Source organism: Paroedura picta, chromosome 8 (assembly GCF_049243985.1).
Source record: "Paroedura picta isolate Pp20150507F chromosome 8, Ppicta_v3.0, whole genome shotgun sequence".
Lineage (NCBI taxonomy): Eukaryota > Metazoa > Chordata > Lepidosauria > Squamata > Gekkonidae > Paroedura > Paroedura picta.
In genome coordinates this window covers 82204432-82230883 of record NC_135376.1, presented here as the reverse complement: position 1 = coordinate 82230883, position 26452 = coordinate 82204432, and the positions used below count along the sequence as shown (strand labels likewise).

General features: G+C 43.3%; 1 protein-coding gene across 12 annotated transcripts in view; it reads right to left on the bottom strand.

Annotated features, from left to right (window-relative positions):
• GRID1 (glutamate ionotropic receptor delta type subunit 1) overlaps positions 1–26452 on the bottom strand; it is a 982837-nt gene that overhangs the window by 178196 nt on the left and 778189 nt on the right. For all 12 annotated transcript variants that reach the window (XR_013233727.1, XM_077350620.1, XM_077350625.1 and 9 more), the window contains one exon: positions 7474–7647. Coding sequence is in view for 11 of the 12 variants with exons in the window: in XM_077350620.1 (XP_077206735.1) it covers positions 7474–7647 (174 nt within the window). In the remaining variant the exon portion in view is untranslated. The remainder of the gene's footprint in view (positions 1–7473; positions 7648–26452) is intronic.

Here is a 26452-nt window from a genome sequence, read left to right as displayed (position 1 = left end):
TTTTTCAACATGAGCCTACCTAGAAACTTGAAGATACCTGCTCAGACTTAGTTGTATGGGTCACTACTGTGATGTATTTGCAAGTAGACCTAAATGGTGGAGCCTTTCAGTGGCAGCAGAACAATTACGGGATTCTTCTTCCATGAGGTGTGTCTCAACACATCCTTTTGAACCTTTAGATGTACGGTCAAGACCTTTTTGTCATAATTTAGATTAGGTTCTTGACAGTGCTGGAAACATTTTGGGTTGGCTTTATTATGCTGCAGTTTTCATGGTATATTTATGCTATCTTATTTTGGGTTTTGATTCCTAATTAATAGGGTTTGTTATCATTTTGTTTATTGATTAAATGTGTGTGTACATTAAAATGATCAGCTTTTGGCAACTGCAATTTTCCTTTCCTGCAAAGTATACTGGGGTTATTTTATTTCAAAACGAGGAATCCAAATTGCTGCAAGAAGCAAACAAATAAATAAACCCCAAGAGTCAACCAAGCTCAGGTAAATGAGTCCCTATACACACACACACACACACACACATAAAAAGGTGGAACTACAGAGCATAAAGCTGTGAAATTATTTTTCGGTAACAACAGGAAAAACTGCACCTTACCTAGTAAATATATTGTTGCCAGAAGAAATGAGGAAATATTCATCACACATCAAACCTAACACAATACAGGGAGTCACATTTAGAAAAGCTGGGCTCACAAAGTTTACTTCCTTGATAGAATAGTAAATGAATGGTAGAGTTAGCATTTTTTTTTAATATAGGACATATTTCAGAGAATCATAGAATCACAGAATCATAGTTGGAAGGGATCTCCAGGGTCATCTAGTCCTACCCCTGCAGAATGCAGGAAATGGTCACAAGAGTCAAGCACCTATACAATCCCATCTGTCCAGCCACTTACAATCTGCCTAAATTCACAGAATTACTCTTTCTGTCTAATATCTGTTTAGCCTCTGTTTAAAATATTCCAAGGAAGGAGAACCTACCACCTCTCGAGGAAGCCTGATTTACAGAGGAACCATTAATATCATTCCATTGGTTCTGGTCCGACCTTTGGGGGCAACAGAAAACAATTCTGCTACATCCTCTAGTGGTCACCACCTTTTTATCATTGGGGACCAGTCAATTTTAATGAGGCCCGGGGAGGGCAGTCTTTTGCTGAGGGACGTCGTTGCTGCCTGAGCCCCTGCTCCACTTGCTTTCCCGCTGGTGCCCCTGAGTTCCCGCTGCCTGCTGGGGGGCGCTGCCAGCAGCAGCTGCACAGTGTCATGCTGAGGGGGAGCCCCAGCTATGGCGGCCGCTGGAGAGCACCAAAGGTGAGCTGGTGGCAGAGTGGCAGAGCAGCCCCCAAGGCAGAAGCCAGGAAGGACGATGAGGATGAGGAGGAGCACAGACCGGTACTGTTCTCCAGACCAGGGGTTGGGGACCACTGCTCTATGTGACAACCCTTCAACTACTTGAAGATGGCTACCATATCACCTCTTAGTTGTCTTCTCTCCAGGCTAAACGGACCAAGTTACCGAAAAATTCCTCATACATCTTGGTCTCCAAACCCCTCACCATTTTCATTGGACACACTCCAGTTTTTCTATATCCTTCATCAACTGTGGTGCCCAAAACTGAACACAGTATTCTACGTGAGGTCTAACTAAAACAGAGTAAAGCAGTACCATCATTTTGCACAGTCTGGACACTATACTAATTTTGATACAGCACAAATCCCATTTGCCTTTTTAGCCATTCAGTCACACTGCTGACATGTTCACTGCACCATCTACTACTGCCAAGATAGGTCTCTCCCATCATATAATGATGCATTTAATTTTTTCTACCTAAATGTGGAAGTTTACATTTTTCACTATTGAAATTCATTCTATTCATTTAAGCCCAGTTTTCCAGCCTGCCAAGATCATCCTGTATCCTGATTTTGTCTTCTGCTGTGTTTGCTACCCTGGCTTCATTAGGCTCCTCCTGTTTATCCTTATGAATTGTATGTGATTGTGCCTTTAGTATTTCATTTTTAAGAAACTCCCATCCTTCTTGAACTTCCATCTCCTTAAGTTTTTCTGACCACTGGATTCTACCCAGCATAACTTTAAATTTGCTAAAATTTGCCTTCCTGAAGTGCAGACTATATGTTTTACTACGTACAGTTTTTCTCTTCCCCAAGATTGCAAATTCCTAAATCACATGGTTTCTACAACCAAGTATGCTCACTACTTTCACCTCATCAACCAGTCCCTCCCTATTGGTAAGAATCAAGTCTAAAATTGCAGATCCCTAGTTGCCCACACCACCTTCTGGGAAATGGTTAGCAGGACAAGTCAAGAATACATTGGACTTATCATTTTTCGCCAAGTTGGTCTTCCAACAGATATCTGGGTAATTGAAATCACCCATGACTATCAGGCCCTGCCTCTTTGAGAACTTTGTAAGCAAATAAGTGATTACTATGAAAGATCTAATTAGAAATACCCTCTACTATTAAAATTGTGCTAATTGTTACTAACTTGGAATATGCCTAACCTTCCAATCCCCAACAGGGACATTTTCATCCTTTTAAATCCAGAATTATCTAGGAGATTACAAACTTAAATGGACTCCAGAGAATGGTAGAGGACAGGAAGGCCTGGAGGATCATTGTCTATGGGGTTGCAATGGGTCGGACACGACTTCGCACCTAACAACAACAACAACAATCTAGAAGATGATGCACACACACGAAGTTTAAGCACCTGCACTGATGGTTAGCTACCCGTGCCATACATTGCAGGGAATCAAAATTACATGCCATACTGAAATGTGTGGCTGTTGCCAAAAAAAAGGCAATGAGCACTTAATCTCTGTTCCTCTCCAGTTTATCTGATACATTTCCTTGTTCTTACCCTACATAAATGGTTGGCACTTGGGTTATAGGAGATTCACAATATGACATCAGGATATGTATAAATGTATGCCTAAAGCACATGGAGAAAAAAATCTAAACATGTGGCTGGAATTCTGGGACATAGTATTGGTCTAAGTCTTAAAGTATATTGTCCCTGGATCCCAACATTGGAGTAATTACTATAGCCCATTGAAACAGAGCTAAAATTAGGTGGTGTTTTTGTGGAATGAATTGTACAAGTTGTTCACTGCATTTTCATTTATTTCATCTGAAAAATGGGAATAATATTGACATCAATGCAGAAACTAACATAGGGATTAATAATTTTGGATATACACTGAAAAGGATAGACATTCAGATCTAGAAGGCGAGAAAAGGGGATGGGAGCTACTGGCATTGGTGTCATGGGGAAGTGATGCTCTGATTTTTTGGTCAAAACTCTATGACAAAAGATAATTAGGCCATAGAGGTTATGTTCAAGAAGTAGAGCACCTAGTCCAATGTGCTGATGTCACTTCTGGGTGACATAGGCATGCATGTTTACTTCTGGATACTTCACCCCCTCCCATTCCAGGTAAGGTTATCCTATCCCCCACTGGTTGGCCCAATGAATTCTACCCTACCTGGCAACCCTACCCTAGACTTGTGGCAGACTCAGACTTCGCTGGGCCTTCCTGTTTGATACTCAGTGGTCCCTAACCCCCAGTTCCGGTCCATGGATCAGTTGGTACCGGGCCACGGCTCCTCCTCGTTCTCCTCCACAGCTGCTGCCTTGGAGCTGCTGGCTCACCTTTGGTGCTCTCCAGCAGCCGCCATGGCTGGGACTCCCCCTCGGCATGGCACTGCGCAGCTGCTGCTGGCAGCGCCCCCCAGCAGGTGGTGGGAAGTCAGGGGCACCGGCAGGAAAGTAAGTGGAGCAGGCGCTCAGGCCGCGGCAATGTCCCTTTGCAAAAGACTACCCCCCCCCCGGGCCTCATTCAAATTGTCAAGCGTTGACAGGTCCCCAGTGATAAAAAAGTTGGTGACCACTGCTAGAGTCATGTGACCTCCCCTCCCTGTCAAATAAGACTACATAGCACCTTGTTAGGATGAACAGTACCCCCCCCCCAATCCTCCTACTTGGGGAACTTAGGGGGAGGGAAGGATATTTCATCACACAGAAGCCAAAGAACTGTTGCACTTTCTAAGAATTAAGGCTAGAACCCACTGCTGGCAAGAGAGTTGGTGGATTAAGTTGGAGCAGATCCACTCAAAATATCCAAGATTTGGGAGGCTCATACAGAACCTCCTGAGCTGTACAGGCAGATTTGCCAGGTTTGCCAGTCTGAATTTTACAATGCTTGTCACCCATAAAGAAAGTCATTATGCACCGTTCATAAAGATATTCATAATTCCAAATGCACTTTTTGCTAATCCTATCAGGTTAAAGTTAATAAACTGTGACCCAAACATTTTTTTCCTTTACCAGCCCATATTAAAATATGTTGCATTAATTTGCTCTTGTAAATATCACCGTAAATAGTTGGCAGAAATATGTTTGCTCCATAAACCCATTTAAAAATACATAGCCAACCATAGCTAGTAGGAAAGTTGGCCAGACATTATTTATGATATAATTACTCATGAGATGACTACAGCATATTCTAAGACAAAATCCATTTCTAATCCAGCAGAGAAAATAGAAAACAGTTGACCAGCAACCATTCTGCAATGCATATTTTATAAGAAATAATTGCAAAAGTCACCTGATGCAAGGTAAAACAATCCAATCTCATCACAAAATTTACAGTGCAAGAATCCCCGCAAGGTTTATCTACTGTGGACATTTTCCGTGTGCAGAAATTACATACATATATTTAATTCCTAAGTCATTTTTGTAGGATGGTCCCCCAGCTTCCCATGAAAATATATTGAAGAACAGAAATTGAGAGGAGGCATTCCAATGGATGAGACTCTTGGCCCCTCAAATTTTCTTGGGTCATGCATAAAGTTCTGAAAATCATCCTTCATATTACGGGTTATAGCCTTGTTTGGTGTAGTGGTTAGGAGTGCGGACTTCTAATCTGGCATACCAGGTTTGATTCTGCGCTCCCCCACATGCAACCAGCTGGGTGTCCTTGGGCTCGCCATGGCACTGATAAAACTGTTCTGACCGGGCAGTGATATCAGCGCTCTCTCAGCCTCACCCACCCCACAGGATGTCTGTTGTGGGGAGAGGAATGGGAAGGAAACTGTAAGCCGCTTTGAGCCTCCTTCGGGTAGGGAAAAGTGGCATATAAGAACCAACTCTTCTTCTTCTTCTTGAGGGAGAGTGATATTCAGTCATGGGGGGGAAGCTTTAACTTGCAGGTTTAGACTGGCCCTGATGCTCAAAAGGTTTAGCAAATACTGATTTGACATTTTCTCCACAACCTCAAATAAAAATATTGACATTTGGAATTGTTTGCTGGTTATTAGAGGTCTGGGCTCCAAATGGAAAGTGGTTCTAACCCCACTTCTGCTTTGAAATTGTCTGATACAGAATCATAGAATCATAAAATCATAGAGTTGGATGGGATCTCCAAGGTCCTCTAGTCCAACCCCCTGATGAATGCAGGAAATTCACAACTACCTGCCTAACCACAGTGACCTCAGTTCCAAGACCAGATGACCCCCCCCCCAAAAAAAAAAAAACAGAATCCCTGGTCAGTCTGGCCTGGAGGAAGTTGGTCACCCACCCCCAAAGTGGTGATTGACATTTCTCTAGGCATGCAAGACAGGACCACAAGAGCCAAGCAGCAACACAATCCCTTTTGCCCACCCACTTACAACCTGCCTAAATTCACAGAATCAGCACTTCTGTGAGGTGGCCATCTAATCTCTGCTTAAAAACCTCCAAGGAAGGAAAACCTACCACCTCATGAGAAAGCCTGTTTCACTGAGGAACTGTTCTGTCAATAACTTCTTCTGGATGTTTAGTAGAAAATTCTTTTGAATTAATTTCATCCCATTGGTTTTGGTCCAAGCCTTGGGGGCAAGAGAAAACAATTCTGCTACATCCTTTATGTGATGGCTACTTGAAGATGGCTATCATATCAACTCTTAGTTGTCTTCTCTCCAGACTAAATAGACCAAGCTCTTTCAACCTTTCCTCATCTTGGTCTCCAAACCCCTCACCATTTTCATTGCCCTCCTCTGGACACACCAGTTTGTCTACATCCTTCTTCAATCGTGGTGCCCATAACTGAACACAGTACTCTAAGTGGGGTCTAACCAGAGCAGAGTAAAGCATCACCTTGCACAATCTGGACACTATACTAATTTTGATACAGCCAAATGTCCCATTTGCCTTTTTAGCCACTGAGTCACACTGCTGACTCATGTTCACTGCATAGTTTACTAAGACCCCTAGATCCTTCTCCCATATACTACAGTCAAGACAGGTCTCCCCCATCCTAAAATGATACATTTGATTTTTCCTGCCTAAATGCAAAACTTTACATTTTTCACTATTGAAATTCATTCTATTCATTTTAGCCCAGTTTTCCATCCTGCCAAGATCATCCTGTATCCTGATTATATCTTCTGCTGTGTTTGCTACCCCTCCCAGTTTAGTATCATTTGCAAACTCGTCATATACTGTAAGCCTAACAGCAGCAGAAACAGCCTTAGTATGGATGCCAGGACACCTAACCTCAGCTAATGCCTGTTCTGATAAGATATACACTTTGATTTCCCTGAAATGGGCATACCATTTCCAAAGCAGACAGTTTCTCATTGAGAATTTGGACACCCCTTGAATGTTTCTCTTTTACTTTTCCTCATGCCCTCCCCCGATGGGGAAACAACTGTTTCTACATCCCCCCCCCCCCCCCCAGCAATGGAAAGCCGCTTCCAATGTATTGGTCAAATCTGGTTTGATTTTTTATACAGGTATTGGCCATAGCAAAGTCAAGGATATAAATCCAATGACATTGATTGGTTTCAGAGAGCTCTAGTCCCCACTGGATTGGTATCAAAAATTAGCACATCACCAAATAGGCACAGCCCGTTGAAACAAACATCGAAAAGTATACAGACTACATGGCTATGTTTGCAACGAGCATCACAAATTGTCACAGCAAGAGGAAATTTTCATCAAAAAAGGTAACCTCAAAATATTGCTAGGCAAGTAGTTTCAGCTCATCGTCTTAAGAAGCTCCATATTTGACCTCTCCTCTTTGGAAATGCATTTGTACCTATGACATGTCTAAACGTGCCAAAAGACAGCTGGTAGAACAACAGAAAGCACAAGAGGGGTTCAATTTACCCAAAATAACACCCCAACAGGATTTAGCACAGGCCAATTAAATTAGTAGATGATAATTTATACCCACAATCTCAGACCAAAAGCATTCAAGAACTGGAAGAAAAAGTGAGATAGCTGGGTTACCTCGGAACCTTACTTGGTAAAGGGAACACACATAGATTTAAGGGTTCCTGTTGGCGATTTCCCAATGCCGTGATCCTGCAAAAACTTTTGCAAGTAAAGCCAAACATCATGACATCTTCCCAAGGAGATAAGAGGGGAGAGGATCTTGAGACGTGCAACTGACCTGCAACATTTGTAGATACCCTTCTTGTGGATCACAGAGGAGTGAAGATATCCGGTGGTTGTTCCTCATGCATCTTTGATTATTCTCCCTTGTCAGAGGGAAGATCTGCCGTATGACGGTCATCCTCCCAAGAGCACTGTGCACCAATTCTAATATTTCGTTGTCGCTGATCTCCTGCAAGGAAAAAGGAAGAAAACCCATCTGTTTGAAATCTTCATATCCTCCACTGTTTTAGTCTCATGAGTTTCATGACATACAAGAAAGCATCTTCTGATGTGAAATGGTAAACACAAGATGTAATTCTACTGAGAATTGCTGAGACATAGTACAATCAAATCATTGTTCAAAATGTTAGGCACTTCAATGAAATTCCTTAGCTCCGCAGAACCTAGAATTTGTTGAGCCCTGCAAAGGGCTCTTGCCTGTGCTCTTGTCTTTAGATCCTCTCAATCAGAGTTGTGTCACAGGAACGAAGATAAACAACTAGAATTTCACCATGATATCGGCATTTCTAGTCCTTCCTATGTCACAACTCCAATGTTATAATTATTTATTATTATTATTAATTAAATTTCTAACCCACCACTCCCAAAAAGGCTCATAGCGGGTTACAGAATGTGCATAAAACCCCCAATAAAGTTACCCCCTAAAACAGTCCAACTAATCTATAAAATGTACAACAGTCCATATACAGAGAATCCAAGACACAACGGCAAAAAACCGCAACCGGATCCCCCCCCCAATATCACCCCCTGGGGTGGACAGGGGTTGCTGACCTTAATCCACCAGTAAAGTAACCCAAGGGGGGAGGGTCCTAGATCTTCCTCAGCGCGCTGGCCTCAACCATAGACCTGGTGGAAGAGCTCCGTCTTACAGGCCTTACAGAATGTCAAGAGCTCCCGCGGGGCCTGTAGCTCCTTTGGGAGCCCATTCCACCAGGCAGGCGCCAGGACGGAAAAGGCCCGATAAGCATCACATGACTGAGTCGAGGCATTTGGTCTTATGACATATAATAGACTAAATAAATAGAACGTAGCCCCACAGTAGAAATCAGGGGCTCCAACTTTTGTGAGTCTGTCAGCACCTTTGGATTTCTGGCACAGCATGGTGGGCACAGCCACAAAATGGCTGCTGCAGGAGAAGGAGCCAGACACAAAATGGTGGCCACAACTTCTTTTGGTCATATCCTGAAGATCTTTTGCATAGGTGCAGCTGCTGCCAAAACAGTGTTTTGGTTTTTTTGTTTTTTGTTTTTTTTAAACCTGCACAGCCAATGAAATCCACGGTGAACAACAGCTCCATGTACTTTCTATAAACACTTGGTAGGTACCAAGGTTTGTATTGGAGGCTGCCATAACCCCATAGTCACCATGTTTGGGAATCTGGGTATTAATTTTAAGGTAGTTGAAGTTTGCCAATGGTTCTGTCACAGAATGAAGAAAACAACAATGGGAAGAATCCATTAAAATGACAAACTTCCATAGGACACTGCTGGGGCATCTGTATTTCCTGAGAACTTTCCATTCAACTGAATTGGTTATTTTAGAACAGGCAGACCTTACATAGGTTCTTTTGGCTTGAGTTATCTGTTTCCAACCTTCTCTCTGTTTCTGGCACAACAATTTACCCCCTTCAGGTTAACCTGTGGGAGGAAGGATCTGAGAAGCATGGATTGATGTTACTCCAGAGTTCTAAGGAAACTAGGTCTGCAGAAATCCCATTGGAAAACTCCCCTTGTGGAATCATCTATTTACAATAAGGTGACCAGATTTAAACATTGGTAAAGGGGGACACCATTGACCGGGGGGGGGGGGGTTCTTTATTAAAAATTTGGCCTATAAGGAGCAACAAAAATTTTCATAGAATGCATAGAACGCAAAAATAGTATTGTAATATATATATATATATTTACTTGCAACATAAGTACAATTTGCTAGGTGCCTCCAAATGTCCCTCCAAAATTGGGACAATCTGGTCACCTTAATTTACAAGTTCAATGGACACAACCTGTACTAATACCAACATGATATAAAGCAAAAGACCCAAAACACTGGGGCTGTATCTTGGCAGAGAAAAGAACGTTCAGAATTTTGGCTTTTTCACAGGCTTACGAAATCAGCCACGGAAACACGCCTGGCTTGTAAACTAATTAGGACAAGCCACAATGTAGGTCTTAGAGAGTGCCCATTAAACAATTAACCACAAGTCAGAAAAGCAGGAAAGCACTGACTTTTCCATCAAAGCTGTCCCTTAAATTTAAGCCTTACTGTTCCAATAGTGTTTATGGTAAAAAAATAAATAAATAAAAAGTGTATGTATCATGGGAAGCAGGCAATGCCTTTAGGAACTGTTGCCCAACCATAACTACAGGCTTATTGTTGTTTAGTCAACATAATTTGTTTTATGTCCATTAAAAAGTCTCAACATGTCAAGTGTTTTATTAAATATTTTGATTGACGAAGCCTATAAACTCGAAGCAAATCATGTTTCAAAATGCTCTGGTTTCAACTCATTTTGTTAAAACAACTCACTAAAATTAAATCGCTTATGCATCATTGTCCATAAATATTACCATAGGAAAAGAATAAAATTCAATCACTGCAACTTTCCGCTGCCTTTGTGACTGCAAGAATGGCGACACTTTGTTCATCCATGTGAACAAGCCATACCATAAAAGCTGCCTCCACCATAATTGTCTAACAATTTTGCAATATGTCTACAAGATTACCTAAAAACATACTGGAGATGGGGAAAAAGTGTACACATGGAAGTAGTTTTCTTTTTATGGGGTGACACCCAAGAAGTACCAGAGAGAAGGTTCAAGAATCATTGGGGGATCCATTGAGTACTACAGAGAAGGCTCAATAATCTATTGAGGGAACCCTTGATTACCACAGAGAAGGCTTAATAACCTATTCAGGGATACCCCCTAAGCACCACAGAAAAGGATCAAGAACACCCCCTAACTACCACAAAGCAAGTTCAAAAATCTATTGCGGGACACTCCCTGAGTATCACAGAAAAGGTTCAAGAATCTTTTTTTTTTGGGGGGGGGAGATTCCCTGAGTACATTAAGACCTTGGGCAGCGCATGACCTATTTTATGTGCCCCAGCAGCCCAAATGAAGACCTGACCAAAGCATCATTTACTGAAATTAGCTGACTTATGTCACCACTATTAAATATACTAATATTTAAATATACTAAGACTAGCTTTGGCTGCCTTTGTCTGACAAATCTAACCTTGTTCCACTTGGCCAGTGGCTTCTGTCAGCCTCATTATTCCTTGTCTGCACCTTTGGCATGTGAGGTGAGGTGTCCAGCCCCATCCTGATCCTCATCTCGTATGCTGTGGAGCCACTACCAGTTTCGGAAAGATGTTGCTGAGCACCAAAGGCACTCCTTCACAAGCCCCATCTTGCTGTGAAACTAGCTGTGCTACTTAGCAGGGCAGACTCAGTCCCAGGATGTTCTAGGCCGAAGTCCAAGATGCAACCGAAGGTCAGGGCAAGCAAGAATCAGGAGTGTGGTCAGAAACTGAATCAAATGCCAACGTAGGGAGAGGGTCAAAGCATGGTCCAGAGACAGTCCAACAGGCAAAGGCCAGGTTTACAGAGCAGGCCAGGTGGGCCCTGTACAAAAGTGAACCAGTATATTTCTGAGCCTTGTTTTTTAATTTGAAACTGGCTATGGCTCTCTGATCACATTGATCTCTCCTGTTTTGGAAACCCTAGTTCAGTGCAAAGGGAAGAACCAGGGTCAGGGGAGGGAGGTGGGCAAGCAGCTACTCCTCTGGAGGGGAGTACCCTGCAGTGAATTGTCCTCATGGCACTCATGCTGGAGCTGTAGGAGACCTAGAGGCAAGGCCTCAAGAGTAAAAGGGGCAGCTAGGAGTCCTGGTTCCTCCGGCTCATGGCCCTGTACTACAACCACGTGGTGGCAGTGTGTGTTGCCCAGAGAGAATCCCTTTGCCGCCCTCCTGGAATTAGCAACCAGGCAGAATAGGGGGTGGGAGGAAAAGGTGGAAGAGGGCTTGCAAAGCAAAAATGGGCTAGTTTTGCCACATAATGTCTGCATGCCAATTTGCTGCTCTTCACATGTGTAATTCCAATCAGCTGTATTTATTGCTCAGATACTTATGCATTTTTAAGTATCCCTTCCTGGCACCCCCCCCCCCACACCTATATGTAACACTGGAGGAAATCTGTTTCAGTGTGCCAAAGGAGTTTGCATCTTCACATGCTAAGTCTCTCAGTCCTTGCTTATACCCAGAACTGAATTCGGTTGGTTTTGGAGATGCCGCTGGACTCAAATGTCATTCTCACAACAATGTGCTCGTTCTTGTATCAGTAGGATAATTTATTGCTATTCATAGATCTTATCAACTGCCTTAATCCAATCTCAGTCTTAGCAGCCAATTTACTTACGCCTTTCCTGGCACCCTCCCTCATATGTCATGGCTGAAGAAATTCTGTTTCACTATAGCTGAGGAAGGGTGCTTACACATGAAAGCTTATACCTTGAATTAAGCTTTGTTGTTCTTAAAGGTGCCCCCAAACTCAAGCTTTATTCTGCTGCCTGCAGCTACCCACCTGAAAATATCCAGCTAGAACAAAGTTTGACTCCAGTGGCACCTTTAAGATTAACAAAATTTAACCTTTTGTTTGCATGCAGAATTCTAGGTATAAGCTTTGGTGTGCATGCAAAAGCTTATGCCTAGAATTGAACTTGGTTGGTCTTAAAGGTGACACTGGAATCACCTTGTTCTATTGCTTTAGACCAACATGGCTACCCAAGAAGAAGACCCCCTTGGCTTTTTTTCAATAAATGCTGGACAGACTGTGAACTGAATTCAATGGGCAGCAATGGAGAAAAGCCTTCAGAAAAGCATAATTCTGGAGAAAGTTAAGAGCTCGGGTTTGTTTTGACTCATTGTGGGAGAAATCCAAATTATCCACAATGTCAGATAATTCTTTCAAAAAACTTTTTAATAGCTGTCATGTCTAAACCCCAGCATCTGCTTCGAGACACACTAGGTACAGATTTTATACAGTCCGAATAACACACACAAATTATTATTCTAATAATCCACTCTGTATGAAGCCAGATAAATATTTATCCAATCAATGCAAGGCCTCTTTATCATTTTAGTCTTGTTCCATCTTCAAGCACATGGACGGGGGGTGCCCTTCCTTTACTGGCCAGCTTCCAGGGTCTTCCCCCCCCCCTCCCTCAGGCAAGCTGCCAAGGCACCTTGCAGATATCTGTACAAAGTTCGCTCTCTATTTCTAAGGGCAGGATGCTTTAAAAGAAGGAAAACCCTGATGGTCCCTCCATCAGAAGGGCTCAGGTAGTAATATTAGGAGTTAGAACAGGAGAGCTAGGTGTAAACTACACGGAGTTTTAATTCCAATCCCAGGTGGATTCAGTCCCTGCCGTCTACACAGAGTGTGATTTCCGTTTTGATTTGGGGCAATTTAAATTTCCCTTCTGCAAAAAGCATGATTGATCCGGCATGACCGTACCTTTATCATGCAATATCTTAGAGTGCTTTTAACCCTCAATATTTTAACAACCGAATTGAGAAAGCAGGCTGTTTTGAATCTGGGCTCTGCTCTGTGGTAGAGATTCCCTGATTGGCCAAAGCTGCCCATGTGACAAGCTTGCCTTAAAGGAGAAGCCCCTAATTTCTCTCAACTTATGTTGGTCTTGGATTTTTTTCTCCCTCCACTGCCTTCTTCAATCCTCTTCCCCCCCTCCAAGAAAAGAAAGAGGCCCCCGCTCTGCTTGGCTCCTCTCTCCCCCCCATCAAGAAAAGAAAGAAAGAGGCTGTGTTTGGCTTCCCCCCCCTTCTGAACTACCCTAACCATGTGCAGAACACTTTTCTGTTTCAATGGGGAGGGGGGGGGAAGAGGAAGACCCGAGTTCAAATCGATCTGTATTCAACAGTATTAGCAATGGAATAAACAAAGTAAGTGCAGAATCAGCCCTAGAACTCTGTTAACCAAACATGTACGAATTTTATGCATTATTCCAAGGCTGATTACTGAAAGAGGCCTTTGGACTGTATAATAAAAGCCAGCATACTGGGTTTAAGAAAAGAGGTTTTAAAGATATACAACCATTCTTTCTGTTCAGGAGGCATCATGACTGCAAGTAACTTCCATAAATGAACATTCCCCTCCGAGCTGATATCATCACCGAAGGCTTGCAGTTTATGCTCTAGCAGCAGAAATAGGCTGGCACCTCTATTTTTAATGGGAGCAAAAATAAATATTATGTTTTCATACCAATTTTCTATCTCAAACCGCAAGGCGATTGACCTCCGAGCTCTAATAATGGTTTGCTAGGGTTGGCTAATTCTGCAGCTTCGGCTCCTTTTTATACCGCTTGGCCAATTCCCCATATTTCTGGGAAGGATGTGTATTTCAAATTTCTTGCAGAAGGAGTGCTGCTCTGTACTAACAGAGAGCCAAGTGGGGGTGGGTGGGTAGTAATTAAGGATTTAAAAATAAAGCAAGGATTTAACTTTCTAAAAAATGCTAACTTGGAACAACTGAAGCCACTGACACAAGACTTTGGCAAACTGCTGCACAAACTTGTGAAAGGTAAATGTTTGCTCCCAAAAAGTGCAATAGATGTTCCACTGCAATTGCCAGTACCTATTAGTGCCACTCATCTGTTATGCAGAACCCACATAAATATCAGCCCTTGATTCTGCTCTAGCTTTAAATCTGAAGCATACCATTCGATATAGCACCTTAGAGGTATGAAAAACAAGCAGCACAGGCAAGGGGCAATGCCATGAAGGGGAGATTTTGTATAACTCACATTTAATCGGGGGGGGGGGGAGTTCATTCCCAAGCTAGTTACCTCTGTAATTGGTAGGGTGTCCCAACTTTTGCAGGAATAGCTATCGCTTGTATTGGTGAGGGGTGGGGAGGATCCCAGCTCACCAATTTAATAGTCTGTCTTCACTGTGTTAACTGTCTTCAGTTCTTTTATTAAAGTGTTGTGATTTATTTCAGAGCACAAACATATTATCCAAGGAGACACTCAAATCCTGTGATTCCCTCCATTGCTACTTGAGGCTGCATCAACCATTTTTATTTTGAGAGATATATTTGGAGCACACATTTGTGCATTTGGATATTAGGAGGGGTGTTGGAATTGCAATCAGCAAGTAATTTGGTGAAGTCACCCTTGAAGGGCTGTTGTTGAAATAGCTGAGCTGCACCTATGTGTTTTCTAGAGGTATCAGTTGGTCATTGGAGAGATAGCAGGGAATTCTGAGCTATGTGATCTAGAGATTCTTTTGTTTAAGATGGGCTTCCACCAACTTCCTCTATCTTCAGGAAGAGGAGATCAGTTTGTACCTTTACTGAGAGTCCACTGTTTGGACTTTCTTCCATTCCTGTGTTGCTCTGTGTGTGTGTATTGCTTTTATTCTTATGCTGTAACACAGTATTAAGAAAAGAGTATTGCTCATATAAACATGCTTATCTAAATCCTTTGAAGTTGGGAGAATTATGGAGGAATTGCAGTTTGGTTAGGATTGACATGCCCTCATCTTTTTAATGAGATGAGAAAACAGGTGGAATTTTATAACTGGGAAAATTCACAGGCTTTTTTTCCCACTAAGATAAGGAGTTCAGGGGTGACGCATCCCTGGAATGAGGAGAGATAGATGTTATCTATCCAACTTTGTTTATATTTCTTGTTTAAGCTTAAAAGGGTAGCTGTTAGCTGGATAAGGGAGATCAGTATAGATCTGGTGTCAGTTGCTATACATCTTGTGGCCAGGGGTTTATATCTCTGCTTTCCTACAAGGGGACTCCCGATAGCTGATAAGAGATTAGAGATGTCTTGCAAGGTATGTATGAATGCTGTGATATTGTAATATCTGTAATACAACTGTCTGCTAATTCTAAGTAATAAATCACATCAAGTCTACCTCTTCACTAGTGTGCTTATTGTTTCCAAATCCTAATAAAAAGAACCATCATCACCTTGGTTGGCAAGACACAACTTGGTTGGCCTTCCAGGGCCATCAAGAATCCCTAAGAATTCATGAAATTCTGATTGAGAAAGCCTGATATAGGGGATCCTCTGGGTCAAACAAGGTTGTGTATCTCAGAAAGACAGGGGAGCCGCAGCTGCCTCAGCACTCATAGGCAATACAGGCTACTCATAGGTAAAGGTATCCCCTGCACAAACACCAAGTCATGTCTGACCCTTGGGGTGACACCTTCTAGCGTTTTCATGGCAGACTCAATACGGGTTTGCCAGTGTCTTCCCCAGTCATTACCGTTTACCCCCCAGCAAGCTGGGTACTCATTTTACCGACCTCAGAAGGATGGAAGGCTGAGTCATCCTTGAGCCGGCTGCTGGGAACGAACTCCCAGCCTCATGGGCAGAGCTTCAGACTGCACGTCTGCTGCCTTACCACTCTGCGCCACAAGAGGCCTACTCATGACCTTAAGGACAGCCCAAATGTCTGACAGAACTGATAGTTGAAGCTGAACACTCATATTTGGTTTTAAGTGATATAAGCATGCAGTGTGAATATATGTCTTATACAAAGTAACAGCCTGTAAATAATCAGTGATTGGATTTCTAAACATTTATGATAAACAGTTCAATAAACCTTTTTTTAACAAGTTAATGTGAGCATCAGAAAAGTTCCCTTCTCCCCAGAGACAATAGCATCAAGAGACCAGAGGGGAAATCTATTATACACATATTGAAAAACATATATTTCCTAAATAGTGAAAACATCACACAACTCTTTAAGCTTCTGTACTCTGCTTCAGTAAATAGACTGAAGACTAATATATGATATATATTTGTAAATAATCTTTCCTAGTAAAGAATCTCCCTTTTACACCTCAAACCGCTGTGAGTCTGGATCTGTGTCTCATCCACAAAGGTAACTAATCCCCACCAAGGGGCTGTGGCTCAGTGGTAGATCATCTGTTTGGCATACTGAAGGTCTCAGGTTCAGTCCCTGGCATCTCCAGTTAAAAGGACCAAGTAGTAAGGGTGTGAAAGACCACTTCCTGAGACCCTGGAGAGCCACTGCCAATCTAATTAGACAATACCAACATTAATGAACTAATGATTCGATTCAGTGTAAGTCAGCTTGATGTCTGTGCTAATCTCTAAAATCAGTGGTCCCCAACCTGCGGGCTGCGGCCCGGTGCCGGGCCACAAAGGCCATGGCGCCGGGCCGCGGCTCCCTCTCCCCGCCCCCCCCGCAGTAAAAAACTTCCCAGGCCGCAAGCTTGTGGCCCGGGAAGCTTCTTACTGCGGGATGGCGGGGAGAGGGAATCAGGGGTGGTCCGCGCATCGCGCATGTGCAGCCCGTGCGGGGGCGCGGCCCGATGCGCAGGCGCGGCCCGATGCGCGGCCGTGGTCCGTGCGGGCGCGGCCGATGCTCTGCCAGTCCCCAGACTCAGAAAGGTTGGGGACCACTGTCTAAAATGACATCTGAAATTTCCTGGTTCAAAAAAGAAGGAACAACATGCAAGGGAGAACAGTTTATTTGACTTTTTAGACCCCTTAGTTCATTCTTAAGTAGGGAATTTCAGGGCCATTTCGCACGGCTTCAAAGTAGCAGAATGGTTGCTATTTGGAAACGCTACTAATTTGCCATAACCCACGACGTCGTAGACAATCTGCAACAATCCTGAAACCAATCAGCAAAAAGCGCTTCGTTGTGGCGCTTTCAGGGGAATCCAGAAAAGTGGATTCACCCTCCGGATAGCGATACACTCCTGCAACCAATCTGCAACAGTAGCGCTAAAGACCTGTGCGTTACCATTGTTGCTGGTTCTTCAAAGTCCCTCCCCCTGGCTCTCTCCTCCAAACTTCCGGCAAAGCGATCGCCATTTTTTTTTCTCCGAGCGAGCGGGGATAAACGCACCGGCGAGCCTCTTTCTGTTTAGAGGCTTCCCTGGCTTCAGTCCTTCACCTTTAGTCACTAAGCACAAACCACTGAAAAGCCCGTTTGCTGAAATAAAGTACCTTTATTTTTTACAAATAAATCCAGCCGAAAATCGGGCCCGTGAGAGGGGGGGGATTTTTTTTTTATCACTCGAGGCAGCGTGCAAACGATCATACAATCAAACGACAGCTCACATTAGGCAGCTGGATGGGTCTCTCCGTAGCAACGAATCTACCTAGATTCGTTGCTATGGGTCGTTTTTTTTTTTAAAAAACCTTTCTTAAAGGGAAAGGGGCTGTTTGGGAGCATGCTAACGGCTGCCCATTGGCTGCTTGACGGCCAGGGGCGGGACGAGCTTGGCAATAGCGCTTCCTTTCTAGCGATTTCTGCCGAGACCGGAAGCCTGTGGGAAACGCTAAAAAACGCAACTGATTCCACTACAAAGGCAGGTATGCATAACGACGAATTCCACTATTTTAAATGGCGATTTTTCATTCCGCAAACAATTTGCAACAAAGATCCCTGTGCGAAAAGGCCCTCAGTGTTTCAGATTGGAAATATATGAAGGTGCACCCTTAATCTGCATGGTGTAGCTTCTGTCTCCTTGTCACTCAGACTGCCTGAGGCTACTGTGCAGACCCCACACGGACAATATACTTGGCTCAGTGTGCATTTCAGTTTGGCTCTTTGAAACAGAAAATGGAGGAGTGAATAGGCAGCCAGAATTATCTGCATGTAAAGGGAATGGCATGCAAGGATTTTTATGGAAATAAAAGGCTTCGTAGAAGCAATTCACAGAAAAGGAAACAATGAGTAGTCTCCTGTAATCCAAGTGTGAACAGATTTTCGGCATGGCACTAAAACAACCATTTAGGGTATTTCGAAGATTGGCAGCCTACAGATGGGACCTGGGGATCCCCTGGAATGGCAGCTCTTCTCCAGACTAAAGAGATCAGTTCCCTGGGAGAAAATGGACGTCTGGAGGGTACAGTCTATGGCCCTGTACCCCACTGAGGTCCCTGTCCTCCACAGGTGCCATCCCCAAATTTTCAGGAGTTTCCCCATCTGGAACTGTCTCCACAATCCCGCTCACATCCCTCATTAGTAGCATGGGGGGGGGGACTGGCAATCCTATCATGTTCCTGTGTGTATTTGTTACTTATTGAGACATTTCGTATGTGTTGCTTCTAAAAAGGAACTCATCACAATGGGTGGACCCTTATGGATAATCCACCAGTTATGAGTAATGTTAAAAAATTCCAACTTTCCCAAGTAAACCTTACCCTTTGATGCTGCTCTAACTGAAAAATCTGAAGCAGGGGTAGTCAAACTGCGGCCCTCCAGATGTCCATGGACTACAATCCCCATGAGCCCCTGCCAGCGAATGCCCATGGGAATTGTAGTCCATGGACATCTGGAGGGCCGCAGTTTGATGACATGAAAGCAACTCCAGTTCCATCTATCCAAACAATTCCTCTATGGCCAACTGTATTCATTTGTTTGTTAGCTGTGACAATTAATAGAAAATAGCCCTGAGGTAATCAATGGAAATACAGTCTGCGCAGACGATACAGGTAGCAATCAACCTCCTAATGTGTCCTCAGAGTCTGAAAGCTTGGAGCCCCATGGGGTGGGAGGCCTGTCACACCAGGCCACGCAATCAAGCCCTGAGCTGTCCAGGTTATTTGTTCAAGACCACTTCTTTTCATGGCATAAGAAATTAATACTAAAGCAGAGCTAAAAAAAAAAGTATGTTTTCTCTGTGTACCAATGTCCTACCGCCAACACCAGCATAAAGTGAGGTCATAAAAGGCATCAGTGTCTAACCATGCCTACTCAAGTCAGTGGATGTGAAAAACAAACACTGGGGGGGGACATATGGTTCAAGCAGTCCAGGGCTAGATCACGCTGCTTTCTCCCTTTCCACCCCATTCTGTTTTCCTCCCCGAACTGACAGATGCCCTCACTCAGCATTCCACGCCCTCGAGAGCATTTTCATTCCTCATCACTGTGTAACAAAAGCAGCTCTCCCAATTTCAGTCACCCCCAAACCCTCTCAGAGAACAGACAGAAAGATTCTGTTTTTTGTTTTTTGCTCTGCAAAAAATTGTAGGGATCCCGAGTTAATTAACAGTTGAGGAGGAGGAGGAGGAAGAAGTTGGTTTTTATAACCCTCTTTTCACGGTCTGAAGGAATCTCAAAGCGGTTTGTAATCACCTTTCCCTTCTTCTCCCCACAACAGAGAGAGTTCTGACAGGAGTGCTCAATGAGAAAAACACCACCAGGGCTGCAATGAGTCCAAGGTCACCCAGCAGGTTGCACATGGAGGAGCGGGGAGTCAAACTCTGCTACACCAGATTAGACGCCACTGCTCTTAACCACTACACGAAGCTCCCCCATGGCCATTCAGATAATTTAACTCCTTGCAAAAGAAAAAAAAAGAAATAAAAATCAATTTTTGATAACCTTTCTGTAAAAAGAAGTTTATTACAACCACCATTTTAATTCAGAAACACACTACAATTTTTGTATACTCATAAAGTTAAATGCAAAATTTATTCGTAAAGGAGGGTTCCCACCATTCAGTCTATCTGTGCATACAGTTATCTGCACACAAAGAATTTAAATTATTGTTGTCCTCACAAATACCTAGCAATTTTGCTCAAGGGAAATATTTAAATCTCCTTTAGTTGCTTTCAGTTATCATAACACAAATTGCCAAAATGAGACAATTATGTTCCACATTAAACTCTCTCTTTTCCTAGAGGTAATGATGGAGAATTATAAATTTTAATGACATTAATAATTTACCAAACCCAAAAAAAGAGTGCTAGAAAAAATGATGTCCCCAAGTAAAATCTGAAGATTAAATTTTAATAGGCAAGAGGATTGTGGAGCTGATGAAAAATCTGCAGATTCAGCTGAAGTATTTACAGCAGGGATCACACTTCCAAAGGGAAATGGATTTCTCCTCGTCTCCTGCTCTTGTCACATCTCAGAAGCTGAGCAGAGCTAGCCACGGTTAGTCCTTGGATGGGACACCACCACGGAAGTCCAGGGTTGCTATGCAGAAGCAGGCAATGGCCAACCACCTCTGCTCTTCTCTTACCTTGGAAACTCCATGAGGAGTTACCATGTTTCAGCTGCTTATTCAGGGCACTTCTCACCACCCTTGAGGTTTCTTAGCCAGGAGGCTGGCCTCTAGAGCTTCAGAAGTTCCACTGGTCACCCTAACTGACCCATCAATTCCAGAGAAATGCTTGAACCACAATGGGTAAGGGGAAAATCAAAATTGTCCCCCAATGTTTTTGAACAGAAAAGAGCCTGGGTGCTATTGATGGAAGCAGAGGGAGCTTTGGCCACCTCATGAGAAGGAATACTTTGGCCACCTCATGAGAAGGAAGGGCTCCCTGGAGAAGAGCCTAATGCTCGGAGCGATCGAGGGCAAAAGGACAAGGGGACGACAGAGAATGAGGTGGCTGGATGGAGTCACTGAAGCAGTAGATGCAAATTTAAATGAACGGGGAATGGTAGAGGACAGGAAGGCCTGGAGAATCATTGTCCATGGGGTCGCGATGGGTCGGACATGACTTCGCACCTAACAACAACAACATACACATTTTCGTTTTCTGCTCTGGCTCCCATCATGGGGAACAGCCTGCCTGAGGAGGCCAGGAAGGCTCCCACAGGTCTATCACCACACTTCAGAATGTGTAAAACAGAACTGTTCAGGTGGGCATTCTCATAAAATGAATGAATTACCATATAATGGAACAGTCCAAGAAGCCCTTTTAGAAGGAAACTGGACTGTAGTCCATTGCACCATCTTGCTTTTACTGTGCTGCCTTCTACCCAGAACCAGTTTGCACTTGTATCACATGCTACAGGCTCCACTCAGTGCCTTACCTCCCATGGATCAGGGCTGTAACCTCTCTCCTCTCCCCTTTTCCCTATTTAAGGACACTCAGAGTGACATCCTTTTCCACTGTAGGGGGTCCCCCTGTCCCCAGTTTGACTGCTCTGACTGCAATTGTACTCTGCTAGGGCCCTGCAATTCCTTTAATTGGCTCTGATGCTACGGGCCTCACAAATCCTTAAACTACTCCTGCTTCTACCTTTACAATCCCCTTTCTGAATTCTTACATATTTCACATTTTAGACAGACTTTCTAATTCCATAATCCTAGCCTTATTGCACTGTTTACTAGAGATCTCACACTGTCTGACTGAATGTATTTAAACTAGTTTGTCTTGAGTATCACTAGAAAGGCAGCCTATAAATGAAACAGGTAAGTCAAATGGGAAGCAGGGAGGGAGAGAGGCAAGCCTGTTCTCAGATTTAGTTAGCCCAGGTTAGCCTTGTCTTGTCAGATTTTAGAAACTAAGCAGAGTTGGCCCTGGTTAGCAGTTGGGGATGGGAGAACACCAAGGAAGTCCAGGCAAACCACCTCTGAACATCTCTTGTGCTGAAAACCCCAACTATAAGTTAGCTTTGACTTGATGGCAAAACAAAGAAACTGGGTTGGTACTTTCATGGGAGACCACAAGGGAAGGCTCTGCAGAAGAATGCAATAGCAAAGCTCATCTGTTTCTCACTTGCCCTGCAAGGCTCTTGCCAACAATTGGTTTTGATGTACATATAAATGTAAAGAAATAAATGCTGTGAGACATGGATATGAGCAAAGTGGACTGTTTCATGCTTATAGGCAATGAATATTATTTGGCCTGAAGTGTGCCAGTTACAGGCACAGGTTGTGGATGTGGCCAAGGTTTGGCACTTGGTGAAAAGACATTTGTTTCCTTTTTGACTTGGCTTTAAAGGGATAAAGGTAAAGGTATCTCCTGTGCAAGTGCCGGGTCATGTCTGACCCATGGGGTGATGGCCTGTAGCGTTTTCATGGCAGACTCAGTACGGGGTGGTTTGCCAGTGCCTTCCCCAGTCATTACCGTTTACCCCCAAGCAAGCTGGGTACTCATTTTACCGACCTCGGAAGGATGGAAGGCTGAGTCAACCTTGAGCCGGCTGCTGGGATCGAACTCCCAGCCTCATGGGCAGAGCTTTTTATTCTACTGACATTTAAATTATTTAAGAGGAAATGGGGGGGAGGCATGTAGGACATTTGAGACACAAGGTATGTCGGGGAAATGATCTCGGAAGAATGGAAGGCTGAGACAACCTTGAGCCGGCTGCTGGGATCGAACTCCCAACCGCATGGGCAGACAGCTTCAGACAGCATGTCACTGCCTTACCCCTCTGTGCCACAAGAGGCTCTAAAGGGATAGACTCATGTAAAACAGGAACCATTTTGCTATCTCCACTCCATGATTATGGTTAATGACGGATGTGAACATGCGATAACCCTTTCACTAGAGCAAAATGTCACTTCTCTTTACTCTCAAATTGTATCTGCGGGAATTATCCCAAAGATTCATGCAGGACAATAACTTATCTTCAAACCATTCCAAAAAAGCCCCCCCCCCCAATACACAAGTGACTAAAACTAAAAATAAAGAGATCAGCAACTTACCCAACTGTCTCCTGTCCAGGCTCTGTATGACTCTGCCTCTGGTGCTGCTAGGCATTAAACTTAAGCATGTTTGTGATGTCACAGACAGCCATGCTCACCATCACCCTGACCTATCTCCATGACAACCACTGATGCCAGTATATGTACTGTAAAAATGACTAAAACTGAGATTAAGGGCTATATTTCCCAATGACTTTTGCTTCTGGCCTTTGTTATGGAAACATAGAGTGGTCTTTAGAAGAATTGGGGGAGATCACAGGGGAAAATATCTGAGAAAGACACATAGTTAAGGAACAGGCCTGCAATATACTTGGTAACCCACCAGTGAAGACTGAAAACCTGAAGCAATGGAGTATTTACCTGCAAACTGAAACTAAAGGTAGAGTTGGTGATATGAACTGGCCAAGTTGGGAAAGCCCTAAGATCCTGTTGAAACTAGAGTTGCCAGATACAGGTCTGGAAACTCCTGAAGATCTGGAGATGGAGCCTGGGAAGGATAAATACCAGGAACTTGTTTCAAGTGGGTAGCCATGTGGATTTGTAGTAGAAGAGTAAGATCCAAGTCCAGGATCACCTTAAAGGCCAAAAAGGATTTCCAGGCTTTAAACTTATCTGACACATCTGCCAAATAGAGCTTCAACTCTTGAAAGCTTAAATCTGGAAATCTTGTTGACCTTCAAGATGCTACTGGCCTATAATCTTGTTTTGAAGAAGAAGTTGTTTCTTATATGCTGCTTTTCTCTACCCAAAGGAGTCTCAAAGTGGCTTACAATTGCCTTCCCTTCCCTCTCCCCACAACAGACACCCTGTGAGGGAAGTGAGGCTGAGAGAGCTGTGTTATTACTGCATGGCCAGAACAGCTTTATCAGTGCTATGGTGAGCCCAAGGTCACCCAGCTGGTTGCTGGGGGGAGCACATGTGGGGGAGCACGGAATCAAACCCGTCTTTCCAGATTAGAAGCCAACACTCCTAACCACTACACCAGGCTGGCTTTTTGTTGAACCAATGAAAGTCTTCTGCTCAACTGGAAAGTGCAGGGGGTTAAAAAAATCATATTACTTAAATTCAAATATTATTTACCACCCTTGGATTGCTGCAAGCACTCCTGTTTTTACCTCTCTCATTAAATTACCTTTTTTTTGCGAGCCAAGTGTCCTTGCAATGGCTGGCACCCACCAAGGCTTGCATGAACATTACATGCGAGTAGTTTCAGCATGTGCCTCCAAGTCCTGGTTTGTACTGACAAGCTGCCTTTATATATTCATTACATTATGTAGCTTGACTCAGAGGCAGATGTGTAGATCTGGAACTAATCCAACCCTTCGAATTCAGGGCTACTCTCTCAAAGCCTTACATGACCCTGCCTTCTAGGAATACCATGAAATTGTTTGTGTGCATCATTGAGATAACACTGCATTCAGATGCATTCCTTCTGATGATGGCCCAGCAATATGCCAAGAGAGAAACCTTCAGTTTACGCCATTGCTCTTTATTTCTGGGCATGTTGACAACCCATCATAACGAATACTTCAAAAATAGATGGCATTAGTGCTGTTGATTGGGGGGGGGGAGAGAATCATGATATTTTAATCATATGAATTTTAAATATGCAATCAATTAAATTGCCAGAAATTTACATATGAATAAAAGCAACCTTTCATAAAGGGGAGACATATTTTTCTTAAAAGGAAGGCATTCTGTCCTCAGAGAGAGGGAGAGACAGGAAAAAATGCTTTGTTGCTTACATATTAACTCATGGATTGTGTAACAACTTGTGTGTGTATTGATTTTTAAAGGAAGACCTTTTAATTCATCTAGAAGAAGTTAACTGGGAAACCTAAGAAATCAATGCAATAAACACAATCCTCACATATTTATGGGAAAAGGAACTGGGAATTGATAAGTACAAAAAAGTATTTCAATTCAGACAATCCGGCAGGACCATGTTTTTGACTCCTGAGACAAGGTCCTCAGAAGAATTGCAAGACACTAGTGGTGCTTTCTTTCTTTTTTCTATTGGGCTTTCTTCTGAACTTATTGCACATGTGCAGGGCTGTCAAGAAGGGCACTAGGGGAACAACATTCCCAAGTGCCAAGTCAGCTGGAGAGCTCCTGAAGCCACGTTTATGTGACATTCATTAAAAGTGGTTCATTGTTTTTATACACCTAATCCTTAGCATGGGGCTTCTGGGGCCAAATCTGCACAAGGTCTGGGTGGTGTCCTGGCATCATCATCATATGGACATGGAGACTGGCCCTAGTTCCATAGAGACGCCACCCCAGCCTTTACCGCCCGTGCGGCTAGGACTCATGGTTCCAACTTCCACTAGGGCATATTTTTAATGCATTGTTTGTATTTCATGTTCTGACTCTCCTGTTCCACTGTCCTATCCTTGGTACTGGTGAGGCCGTAACTCTGGAACTCACTTTTTGTCCCATGTCTGCAATGTTTACAGCTCTGAGGGCCATCTGCTCGGTGGCTTATAGGTTGAATACAACTGCACTAGTCAAAGTTCATCCATGAACCCAATTTGAATGGACATCCTGTTGCACACTACTACTACTCATTTTATTCCAGTCAGTTCTGCCAAGATAATGCTCTCAGATGACTGCACATTAAGACAACATGGAATAACATAACAAAGGTTGTCATATTTCAACTGGAAGTATAAAAACTGTGATCTGATCTTATGACAATAGCAAAAGAGCAAACACCTTGAATACTCCTAGGTTCTCACCTGAAGAATTTACAAAATGAATAAAGCAGGAAACTCTTTCATCTAGCCACATGTGACAGATAAAAGAGACAAAAGAAGGGTAATGATAGCTTTTGGTGAGCTAATAAGGTGCACCCTTTGTGTCTTATCGGATTAATGCTAATCTAAATTGATTGGGAGCCACTAAACTGAATAGCCCCAACACAATGCCTCAAAATCAAGCCCACACCTCTAACCTTCAGTTCTTAAGATTTATTTTAGCAACTGGTAATTACAGCTTTTTGTGGCATTTCAGGTGTCAACAACATGGCTTGCTGTTTATCTTCCTATCAAAGTAAAGGGAAATCTCAATAGAATGTTCTGTTACAACCAATTTGCATCTGGAAACATGGGATGCAATTGCTGGCTATTGGGTGCCACAACAATGAGGTTATCCAGCAAGGAAGAAGTTGACTTGCAGAACCTAACTGACTGTGCACTGGAGTATATTGTGCTATTGACTTAGAATGGTTTGGGACAATCCTAATAGGCAGCAAAACAGAAAGTGAAAACCACACTTTCTGATTGCACCCTTTCTTTCTGAAAAAGGAGCAGGCCCATTTCATTTCTCAGCTTTACAGTGTGATCATATTCAGGAATCAAACTGGGTGCAGCCAGTAGAGTCCGTGGTAAAGAAACATCCAAGATCCAATGAGTAGTTGAAAATCCAAGGAAGAGCTTTATTAAACAGAAAACTACAGAGTCGCTAGAAAAGCCAAGATCCCCAGGGCAAAGATCCTGGCAGTTACGA